The sequence below is a fragment of the Pholcus phalangioides genome, unplaced genomic scaffold (assembly GCF_987345545.1).
Source record: "Pholcus phalangioides strain wild (caught in Gottingen) unplaced genomic scaffold, Ppha-v1.0 ptg000022l_1, whole genome shotgun sequence".
NCBI classification, from domain to species: domain Eukaryota; kingdom Metazoa; phylum Arthropoda; class Arachnida; order Araneae; family Pholcidae; genus Pholcus; species Pholcus phalangioides.
In genome coordinates this window covers 37,564,811-37,577,138 of record NW_028301615.1, presented here as the reverse complement: position 1 = coordinate 37,577,138, position 12,328 = coordinate 37,564,811, and the positions used below count along the sequence as shown (strand labels likewise).

Here is a 12,328-nt window from a genome sequence, read left to right as displayed (position 1 = left end):
ATGGCGATGTGAAGTTGTCAAAATTCACCAAAAAACACCCCACGGCCATAGTTTCAAATTGCTGTTGCAACTCTCCTAATTAAGCTAAAATGATGGGACAGGTGTCATTTTGCAGCATTTGTTATGGGCTTTCCTATGATATGCAACACAATATGGGTTTGAGATAAAATGTTTTTTTTTAATTTAAATTAAAATTTAAATTTTGAATTTATCAAAAAGCGCATCTTCAAAATTTTTCAAAAAATTATATTCAACACTTCACATTGTTCTTAACTAATTCCCTAAGTATGAAAGTGGGACTGTCATGGGTTCACAACTTTATAAAATTTCAAAAATATATATTTTACTAAAAAAATTGACATTTTTGTAAAATTTATAGATTTAAGCAAAAATATACATAACTTACCCATAAATAAATCTTTAGTCTTTATTCTTAATATATCTATGTACACATTGAAATTTACTCTTAACACATACATTCAAATGTCACTTGCCAAACCTGATACAAACAGTATATTTTTTAAGATTTACACTGTCTTTTTGAACGCTTCATTTGTTTTTACAGTATCATCCCCAGGAATTTGATATCTTCTTCCTGTTGGTGTTACTGGGTTTACTTTACAAAGAACATCATTTTACAGATACCCATAGAATATCAGGTTTTGTAGGATATGCATAAGACAGTGATGGGCCAGCTGGGTGAAGGAAAGTAGCTTTAACTTCATCAAGACCTTCGTCTTTTGTTAAAACATAAGCTAGCCACCATTTCCTGTCGTAGATGGCAGTAACATATCCATGAATATCTCTTAAAGCCAGTTTTTCCGGAGATTTTGTGATTTTCAACAGTAGATTCTGTTGTACCTGAAAAAGTTTTTATTAATATTTTTGATGTACTTGATGCTATCGGTATAAAGGCATGTAACCTGTGTGTTCCTTTGATGGTAACAGATTGACTAAAGCGTTGTTCTAGAAATTTTTCAGTTTCAATGTACTCTTCTTGTGTTGAAAATTCAAAGTGTACAGATGTAATTTTTTTAACTACCCAATCAAAAAGTTGTTGTGGAGTAAGAATTTGGTTCTCATATGGCCTCTGCAGACTTGCTTTTGTTGCTAATCTCTTAACAGTGCCACCGACACCATCGCAAGGTCCTTTTCCATGTGCAGAGGCAAAACAATGGGAAACATAAGTTTAAAAAATTCTTTTTATTCTTGTACTGGGCTGCACTGCCATCCGAAAAGTAATATATCTTCTGTACAGTTTGAAATTTGGATTTTAAAAATTGAATTAGCTTTTTCTGAAAACAGTAAACTGCTATAGTGTTATGCTCTAGACAATTAGAAATTATGACATAGCTCATATGCTCTGTTTTATTCTCTCCATTGTAATACATTACAAAGGGGTGCACTGTTGCATGATCACTTGACCAATGATAACTCAGGGCCTCATCTTGGATCACAAAAGTGTAATTCTCAGAGAAGTCACATGTAACAACATATTCACCCTCATTCAAGTTTTCCTTGACTTCATTTACAAAAGAGCTTTGCTGCTTAGCTAGAAAATCATGGAGTATCAGTGTGGTCAATTTCTCAGAAAATAATTCGATAAACTCTGATGAGGTCTTCTGTATGGTTTCTAAGTTACATCTGTCTACTGAAACCCATTGTCGAAAAGTGATATTCTCAACCATATTATTATCAAATGAATTTTGTAGTGTACTTTTTATTGGGTCACTTCCTGGGCAAGAACTACAGTTTCCCTTAATGCAATGAATTGATGCTGGGTTGCACAGCATTTTTGCCAAACAGTGTTTATAAGAGGCCAATTCTCCATTGGTTAACATACCGAGCTTAGCATTTTCTATCATAAGTTTGACATTTTGATGTGTAGTGCAAACACATACTGAGTGTGTTCCACTATGTCCTGCTAAAATGCAGTGTTTTGGGAGCAGTTCTACAAATTTAGAAAACCCTATCTTTATTTCTTGAAATTTATGTTTGAAAATTTTACATGCTTCTTTTAAATTGCACAAAATAAGTCCTTTTAGATATTACTGTTTTATCTCCATTCTCCCCCTTCACAGTTACACAGACAGACAGACATGACCGCTGACTGCCCAGAGAGACCATCTTGGGATGGTTTGCGCTCTTTCCCAAAGGGATGGACGGTTTCGGAGATCACAGTTACACAGTCTTTCTTTCCTGGCATTACTCTACTTATTTCATCATTTTCATAAAAAGAACGTACTGTTTGCACAATTTCTTGTGACAAATTCTTTCCCGTTTTTGGTCAGAACTTTATAATATACCTCTTTCCTTCAAAAGCCATTTTGCCTGGCGTACCATGTAGTTAGGAGCATTGAATTCGCGCATTATCTTTCTTATACTCCAAGATTCAGGCAAACAAGTCAGTAGCATTACTTTCTTTTCCCTACTACTAGAGGAAAAGCTAGTTTTCAGATTAGCTATAACAGATTGTTCCAGTGACTCACATTCATTTTCTGAGGAATCCTTTGCATTAGCAAATAGTTGTTTTTTAAGTGCTAACCCAATGCTTTTAAATTTTTTGGTTGAATACTTCATCTGAAGTTTTGTACTACGCACAGGGGACTCTTAATTCCTGGAGAGACGTATTTAGTGTCTGCACAACAGCTGAAGGTGGAGGAACATAGCTTGTTTGATCATCCAAAAGTTTTCTGCAATCATTTTTTCCTTGCATATTTTTCAATGAACCAATCTGCTTCCTACAATTATCACTAATTTTTGATATCTTTGGCATATCAGGAAACATACCACACATCCGTTGAGGCACATTTCTTAGTCTCCTTATGTTTTTCACAGAATGATTGTTTTTTTAAAGGATTGCAACATTGTAGTGTCTGATATCTTTCTTTCTCCATTGTATAATATCACACAGATCTCAATTAAAATATAGGAAAAAGTTTCTGAAGAAAACACTAAGAAAATATACTGAAATAATAGTTTTTTTTCACTAATACCAACACCTCACAAAATATTAACATTTAAAAAAGAAACTTATTACCATCACATTAATCACCAACAACATTCACATCCAACTGCCAATGAATCAGTATGAAGACTGATCAGTCTGCCTATGCCCACAGGCAGTTGGAACCAGTTGGACTGGTTTAAAGTGGTTTAAACCAGTTAAACAATAAAATAATCACCCATCATAGTCACTAGTTGCATTTTAAACACATTAAAAATAAATTTATGAAAATAGTGAAAATTTATTTATGGGTAAGTTATGTATATTTCTGCTTAAATCTATAAATTTTACAAAAATGTCAATTTTTTTAGTAAAATATATATTTTTGAAATTTTATAAAGTTGTGAACCCATGACAGTCCCACTTTCATACTTAAGGAATTAGTTAAGAACAATGTGAAGTGTTGAATATAATTTTTTGAAAAATTTTGAAGATGCGCTTTTTGATAAATTCAAAATTTAAATTTTAATTTAAATTTAAAAAAAACATTTTATCTCAAACCCATATTGTGTTGCATATCATAGGAAAGCCCATAACAAATGCTGCAAAATGACACCTGTCCCATCATTTTAGCTTAATTAGGAGAGTTGCAACAGCAATTTGAAACTATGGCCGTGGGGTGTTTTTTGGTGAATTTTGACAACTTCACATCGCCATATTTTCAAATTGGGTTGACGTATTTTAATGAAATTGGGTAGTTTTCTTTATCTACATGCAGGCTACCTCTGTACCAAGTTTCATCAAAATCTGAGATGGTGAGTTAAAATTTATATAAAAATTGTGTTGATTTCACATGGAATGACCCCTTGACTACAGGTTTGCAGTTTCCCCCATGGGTATAATCCAGTACTTGCTTCAGTTTTTATTAGAAGTCATGCTCATAAAACTAATCGAATGCCAAATTTAGTACAGTAAACCCTTGGTAAGTCGTCACTCCTGTTAAGTAATTTTTCTTCTGTCTTGTCCAACTTCTATAGATAACACTGTTATTAAACCTTCGGTTAACTATGGAAAAGGTTGAGTGTGGAACAGATGATTTCTATGGCTTCCTTTTGAAGAAAAAGCTTGATAACACTGCTATATATTCAAAAGTGACCATAAAAGATGTTATATACAAAAACAGAACAGCTCAAATAAAGTGACACTGAGGAAGTTCTTTTTCTGGCTATATAGACAAGTTCTTGAAGCGTTAGAGACTGTTTGAGCTAGACCTAATTCCTACATGCCCCCGCCCCCCATTAATTTATGGCTTCAGATTTAAACAAAACAAATAAAACGAAATATCTTTATTTATAAATCAGATATTTTTCCCCCAGTTGAGAAGGCTCTCTAATGTTTTTTTTGTCTTTGCCAAGGGACCACTCAAGTCAAAATTTGGCCCTGTATTCATGGTTACCTCATATTTGTACTAGAGGTGGGATGGATATTCGGTATTCAGCCCTTTCGCCAAATATATGTGTAAATCTTAGCACAACAGACTAATTAAAAAAAATTAACAGGAATATTTCACATTAATTGGAATATTTCAGATTAATTAACAATTTACTGATATTTTATTATGTGGTGATGTAGAGCTAGAGATGTGATAGAATAGAGATGTGAGGTGGAACATTCTCCTGGATGTACAAATTGAAGAATAATCGAGAATATTAATTTTTCTTTTAAATAATGAAATTTTTTTACCAATTTTGTTTATATTATGAAATATAAATCGGTTTTCATTGCCTGAAACATTTAAAACAAAGCAATTTTTGGCATAATCACCCCAATGAAAACTTTTAGTTGGAGAATATCTCTCGGTCATGATGAGGGGTTTTAGAAGTTTGATCTTACGGCTAGGCTTATAAAAACCAGCGTTCGCCCTGACTTTTTATCAATTGTAGCAATTTGGCTAATCAGATGGAAACAGTTGTAGCCAAATAAGAGAGAACCTTAGCCAAATTGACGGGTCATAAAATGCGGATTTCAAAATAACTTGTATCAGGTTCAAGATGAAAATATAAATCAAAATGCAAATCATGTAAAAATAAAAACTGTTGAATATAAAATGTAAATTACAGTGTAAAAAATATTTTAGTTCTCAAGAATTTGCAGAGGGTTATTTTGTTGTCTACAATTCAAAAGCATTTTCGAAATTCAATTGCTGCCTGCTGAGACCATTAACAGGAACAGAAATACTATTATTTATATTTTTTACATTTATTCTGTTCTGCCACTGTGTTTTAATGAGATTCGTGATACTGAGGTAGAGATGCCACTCCATTCTAATTTACCTGCAGGTGTGGGAACTTTGCGCCACACTACGTTAAAATTAACATCATGCACCATCCTGCTCCAATAGTGTATTTTCGTATTTTTCTGCACTAAATAGCAAATTTTGCTTCAGTATGCCTGGAATTTCGGAAAGGATGCAACAAAAATTTTGTTCCTGCTTGCCGCAAAACGATTCTTTCCAAAAAGAGCATGTTTTATTCCACTGTACTTAAACTATTAGCCCCTCATCGGACTTTCCATCGTGAAACCTCCAATAAAATCCGTGATCGTTCAACTGATGATGGTTTGCAATGGTCTTTCATTTTTAAAGTGTAATTGCAAATGTGAGTCAGTTGACGTTTTCAAGAAAAAAGTCACCACTGGAAGTAGCATAAATTACTGTAGTCGATTGTTATTGTGTCGAATCCGGATTGTTTCGTGAAAAAAAAATTTCATTCCGGGAGTAAAAAGAGCATGTTCGCAGAATTATGAATGCTAATTTAGAAACTTTACCGAATAACGAGCATTAAATTGCCAATATCACCAAAAAACAAGTGTTAGATCGCCAATCTCACCAAATAATGAATGCTGAATCACCTTTCCGGTGATAGAGCAGGCTCTGCTGGACCGGTGTCTGCATCCGCTCCGTGTGAAAGCATAACACAATGTCAGGGGAAAGAAGTGACGCTTGTGGTTTCCTTTTTAAGCACACTCACAAGTACTGGCCAAAATTAACTTGTAAGTAAATTACTTAGATTTCGCTAAAAAAAAAAATAGTAAAAAATCAAATTTCGCATTTATTTCGTAAATTTCTCAATTACCATGGTTATTTCGTAAATGCGACATTTACGTATCCCTAATATCCCCCCCCTAAAGCAGTGTTCTCAGGATCACGTGATAATTCCTAGAGGAGGCGGGGAAGACTGTTATAGACCACGGCAGTAGGGAGTCCTTGGAAACAATGTTGGTTTCCTGCAGAAAAGACATGATCCTCCCCCACATCGTGGAGCAGGCTGTTGGATCTTTGGCAGGCGCACAAGCCAGAGTTTTCACTGAGGGGGCTCTGTCGTAAATTTATAGCCTGAAAAACAAAGATGGTGATTGTCCTGAGCCTTAAGGATGCAGCTCTGTCAGCCCCATCCTTGTGGGGGACAGATGAAAAGGCACCCATTTTTTCCCCCCACGAAAGAACTTTAAAAAAAAAATATCCATTTTATATATAATTTGATCGTGTTAATCTTTACTGACTAGCTATAGCGAATGATGAAATCGTACAGTATACGCAAGCGGGAGAACAAGAAAGTTCCAGAGAAGACAGACATCGGGTTGCAAGCTTGCGATCTAGACCATAGGTCTTCAAACTTTTTCCAGTCGCAGGCACTGCCTGTACCCATCATCAAAAGAAATCCAGATAATTTTAATAATTGAATGCAATTTGCAGAAGGTGGGTGTTTAAATGAAATGTTGATCAAGTGCTCGCGCGCACCAAATCAGATACGAGCATAGAGCACTTTGGGTGTTTCAGAGAGCACCATGGTGCTCGCAAGCAACGGATTGAAGATGCCTGATGTAGACAGACACATAAACATGACGATAGAGCAAATAACAAGCATCTAATATTGGACTTCGAAAATGTAAATAGGAAAAAGAATATCTGAAATCCGTCCTTCGAAAGGGCCCTTGGTTGGTCTAGTGCAGTGTTCCTTAACTGCCAGGCCCTGGCATCAAGCCAAACTGGGTATGAGTGGTTTATTGCTTTATTTTTACCTATTTATTTCCCATTAATCTTGTGTATGCCCAGGCCTTCCAATCAGGAAAAAGAAGTCAACCGTGCTGGGAGATTCCAAAGGTTGAGAAACATTGGTCTAGTGGCCCCACATCTTGCAGTAGGGCGCCCCCCATCCCCCAACCTGACATCTTGGGTGCGCTCAGGCCAAATTTTTTACGGGTCCTATATAGTGAATTTATAGTGTGAAAAAACAAAAATGAGAATTATATCTCATTTAGAGTTCGTAGGCTGGATCAGCCTCTACTGTGCTTCCCTCCGAATTGGAAAATCGGCTGGATATGTTTGTACCCTTGAACGATGGTTTTGGCTCTCGTATATAAACTGAAGAGCCAAAAGAACTGGTACCGGCATGCGTATGCAAATAGAGATATGGACCCAATCAGAGTACGGCGCTACGATTAGCAACGCCTATTTAACACAACAAGTGTCTGGCATAGTTGTTAGATTGGTTACTGCTGCTACAGTGGCAGGTTATCGAGATTTAAGTGAGTTCGAACGTGGTGTTATAGTCTGTGCACGAGAGATGGGACATAGCATCTCTCTGAGGTAGCGATGAAATTTGGATTTTCACGTACAACCATTTCACGAGTGTACCTTGAATATCGGGAATCCGGTAAAAAATTAAATCTACAACATCGCTGCGGCCGGAAAAAGATCATGCAAGAATGGGACCAACGACGATTGACGAGAATCATTAAACGTGACAGACGTGAAACCCTTCCGCAAATTGCTGCAAATTTCAATGCTGGGCCATCAACAAGTGTCAGCGTGCAAACCATTCAACGAAACATCATCGAAATGGGCTTTCGTAGCCGAAGGCCCACTCGTGTACCCTTGATGACTGCACGACACAAAGCTTTACGCCTCGCCTGGGCCCGACAACACCGACATTGGACTGTTGAGGACTGGAAACACGTTGCCTGGTCTGATGAGTTTCGGTTCCAATTGCTTTGAGCTGATGGACGTGTACGGGTATGGAGGCAACCTCATGAATCCATGGACCCTACATGTCAACAGGGGACTGTTCAAGCTGGTGGAGGCTCTGTGATGGTATGAGGCGTGTGCAGTTGGCGTGATATGGGACCCCTGATACATCTAGATACGACTCGGATAGGTGACAGGTACATAAGCATCCTGTCTGATCACCTGCACCCATTCATGTCCATTGTGCATTCCGACGGACTTGGACAATTTCATCAGGACAATGTGACACCCCACACTTCCAGAATTGCTACAAAGTGTCTCCAGGAACATTCTTCTGACTTCAGACACTTCTGCTGGCCACCTAAATCCCCAGACATGAACATTATTGAACATATTTGGGATGCCTTGCAACGTGCTGTTCAGAAGAGATCTCCACCCCCTCTTACTCCTACGGATTTATGGACAGCCCTGCAGGATTCATGGTGTCAATTACCTCCAACACTACTTCAGACATTAGTCGAGTCCATGCCACGTCGTGTTGCGTCACTTCTGCTTGCTCGCGGGGGCCCTACATGATATTAGGCAGGTGTACCTGTTTTTTTGGCTCTTCCGTGTATGAAACATTTCTTTTAATTTTTTTATTTTTACTTGCACCATTTGTCTGCGCGCACTAAAGGCCCGTTTACACGAGACAAGTGCTTTAGTTGGCAACTTAATTTTAACTTACCGATTCTTCTTGAAAGTGTCCACACATGTAAGTGGCAAGTAGATGCTCATTGGATAATTTTTACGGAGGCGAGCACAGTTAGCGCATGCGCGCTTCAGTCTATTCAAATCCACGGAAAGAGAGAGACGTAACGTGCGTGAGTATAATAGTAATAATTTTTTATTTATTTGGCATTCAGAGAGGTGCTTTTTTTAAAGCTCATAGCTTTCGTAACGATGGATGAAGGTGATCAGGTAGAACATACGAATACTGTGATAAGAGCCACATTATGTATTTTTTTTAAAGAAGAATATAAATTTATTCATTTTCACCCAAGAGGGGTATAGTTATGTGGTACACATTGAGGACGATGTATATTCTGACTCCAATTGAAGAAACGGTTGATAATATTTAAGTTCATTTAATTTTAAAAAACTATTTACATAGGTTAACAATATTAATTCCATTGTAATAAATAAATAAAATAACGAGACACCACATAATAAAAAAGGAGAAACTTTTTTCTCACTTGCGCGAGAGCAACACACTGAGCAAGAAGTAGGTCACGCAAGGGAAACAGTTCGCTTGTCCCCTTTTTTCGCCTCTGCCACCCATGCATCCCATAAGGGGGTGAGAGATGACGCCACAGGGGGAAAAAGAATACACAGCATATTATAAACTTATGTAAGTCATTGAGAAGAAATATAAGATTTCTCTATTTCTCCTCTAAGTTGTAAATATCGATTATATGATATTTTAATGGAAGTTAAAGAGGAGATAAATTATGAATTATGTAAGCCGAAAATACGGGAGGCTTATGTGGCTTGAGCTCTTAGGGTCCAGTTTCTATGATTGTATTTAAATCAACTTTAAATTTAGAGAGTTTTAAAAATTTGAGATAAAATTCAGGGTTTTTTTTTGTTAATTTACTTACTTGATTTCCCCCTTTCATTAAGACCCTCTATTTTATTAACCCCCCCCCCCCCCCTAGTGGTGGTCGCTATTCAGTTTGGAAACAACCGATGCAAGAAAATGGTCCAGCATGTCTGATTTTGTCGAATGCAGGACTCCCACTCGTCTTATTTTTTAGTAAAAAATGTCCCACTTTATCTTACTTTTTTAACAAAATCCTATCAACAAAATTTGTATAATTGATTTTAATTGAAAAGGGAATCATGGACATAATGCCAAATGATACAAATGTAGTAGATTGAAACTAATGATTCTGCCAAAGCAGAAATTGTATTGTTTTTAAGGTTATTTGGGGGTGCGGGATGTATGTAGACCATTTGGTGGTTAAGTAAATTTTCATTTGCTTAGTTTGAGGGTTCAACAAGTATAGTAGTGATTAAAACTGTCTGGATGGAAAAAAATAATTTTATATTTATTACTCTTTTCATGGTCTGAGACAGTAACTAATATTCATCGTTCAAAATTATGGTGCACATTTTATGTATAGGTGAAACAACAGTTTGTATAACAAAGCAGTTGGGTACATAGACCAATTCTAGGTTTTGTGACTTTGATAATACCTAATAGCATTCAATTTTCTTTATTTTTAGGGCATGCAAAGGCACATACAATATTTACAATGCTCAAGTAAAGAGCTAGAAATGAATGCGCGTCATTTGCCAAAAATGATTACACTGACATTGGAGCACATATTAGGATATATATTACACACTCAGTTTGTCATACACCGTTTAATTAAATTCCTCAGAGGAATGTTCACAAAGTGTATGTCTGGTTTAATAAACGTGAATAGTTTTTTAAAAATAATTCTCCAAATTATTTTATTCATTTGATTATGAGCAAACTCTTTATATGTGCTATCATCTGTGTGTGTATTGCATTCTGAAAATTTGTTTCCAGGTTGTATCTTTTGAAGACATGAAGAAAGGGAGTGATGGTTTTTCTATTCACAAACCGGTCACATGCCATTCTCATCCAGATGAAGCTATGAAGTATTACTGCCATACCTGCCATGTAAGTTTGTTTGAATGATTCAGAGATGCTGCTGTAGTCTAATTTACCCAGGTCCCTGTTGGCAAAATCTGGGCCCTTTTTGAGTGAAAGTAGGTCCTCCAAAAAATTTATAGTTCCCCCATCATTCACTGTTATCTGCGATTTTTTTTTTTTTCCCCAGCATTCCCAAAAAAGTGTATAAAGATAAACAGCTTCTCCAAGATTTTATTTATTTTTTCCTAGTTCTCCATTTAATTATCTTTCATATGACATTTCGTTGCTTTAGATGGTACTAATTTTTTTTTATCATTGCAGTAAAACTTTAAAATCTGGCTATCCCAGCTTGAAAAAAAAAATGTTAAACAAAGAGACGGTGCAAATCTGGAATTATGTTACATATATTGCTGCTGTGGTGGTCGAGTGGGCCGCTGTGGTGGTCGAGTGGTTATAGTGCCGGACTCGTGATGCGAGGATCCGGGTTCGAACCCCACAGTGGTGGTCGGCTGAAGTTGGTTTTCTGTGGTTCCCAACTTCAAGGCGCAAATGCGAGCCGATCTCCCCGTTAAAAAGTCTCGCCACAGAGAGCAACAGTCCTACAACGGCAAATCATTCAACCATAACACTTCACTCATAGTTAGTAAAACTGGGGGCAGATGACAGCACTACACATAACAAGCATTACACAGAAACAAACTTTACGTCAGGTTGCACTACACGTACACGCACATTCCCGCATGTACCGATTCGTTGGGGGGTTCCGCGGGGAGGGGGGTGCATGTGTGGTGTAGCAGTAGTAGGTAGGGGCTCGGGGATCCATGATGCTCTTAAGTCAGTCACCTCGTTGGGCAGTTTGCCTGTTGTGGCGTTGTATTTGTATTTGTATATGTGCCTAAATAAATGAAACCCAATAAAATTTGTAATTTTTCTTTATGAAAAACTATTTTTTTATTCATGTCCCAAAATTTTTACCATTTTTAAAATGTCCACTCTGTTAGTCATTTGGGAAATATATTTTTATACCAGATTAAATCTGGTGACACTTTTGAGCTCATTAAAAGGTTTACTTTTAAGGCTGTCAACAATTTTGGATTTGACTTTTGCAAAACAACTTGATATTCACGCTATGTCTTTAATACTAGATTTTTTTCTGTCAGATGTCCACTCTGTTATGACATTATCATAAATAATTGTTTTTTTTACATCTATATCAACATCAAGTAATAGCACATGGAGATATGCTGCAAAATATAATGAAAGTTTTTCATCTGTTATCTAAAATTTTAATGAAAAAATAATTTAATTTAAAAATAATTTTTCTGTGGTGTTTAGGTCAGAACATGATATCTCCAAAAAATGGCTTTTTGAGTTATAAGTAAGTCTTCCAAAGTATAACTAGTTAGAAGAGATAAATGCACAAATATGCGTAGGTACGGTTAAACAACATGCTGATGTATGATATTTTCATTTGTATTTGTGTGTATGCTTAATTTTCGATTTTTAAATGACAATGAAAATTCTTATCTCTCAAAAATGTGATTTTGGAGTTATGTTCTAACCAAACACCAGAATTTTGTCCACTCTGTTAAGTCTTCCAAAAGCAATGCAACAGAATGTAAACTATGATTTAAAATAAAGTTTTCTTAGTTAATAGGTTTTGAAGTTTTAAGTTAAATTTAATAAGTTG

At 36.3% G+C, this 12,328-nt stretch overlaps 1 protein-coding gene across 1 annotated transcript in view; it reads left to right on the top strand.

The window, feature by feature from the left end:
- mei-P26 (E3 ubiquitin-protein ligase meiotic P26) overlaps positions 1 to 12,328 on the top strand; it is a 77,609-nt gene that overhangs the window by 28,285 nt on the left and 36,996 nt on the right. The window contains exon 4 of the mRNA XM_089250157.1: positions 10,552 to 10,665. Coding sequence (XP_089106283.1) covers positions 10,552 to 10,665 — 114 coding nt within the window. The remainder of the gene's footprint in view (positions 1 to 10,551; positions 10,666 to 12,328) is intronic.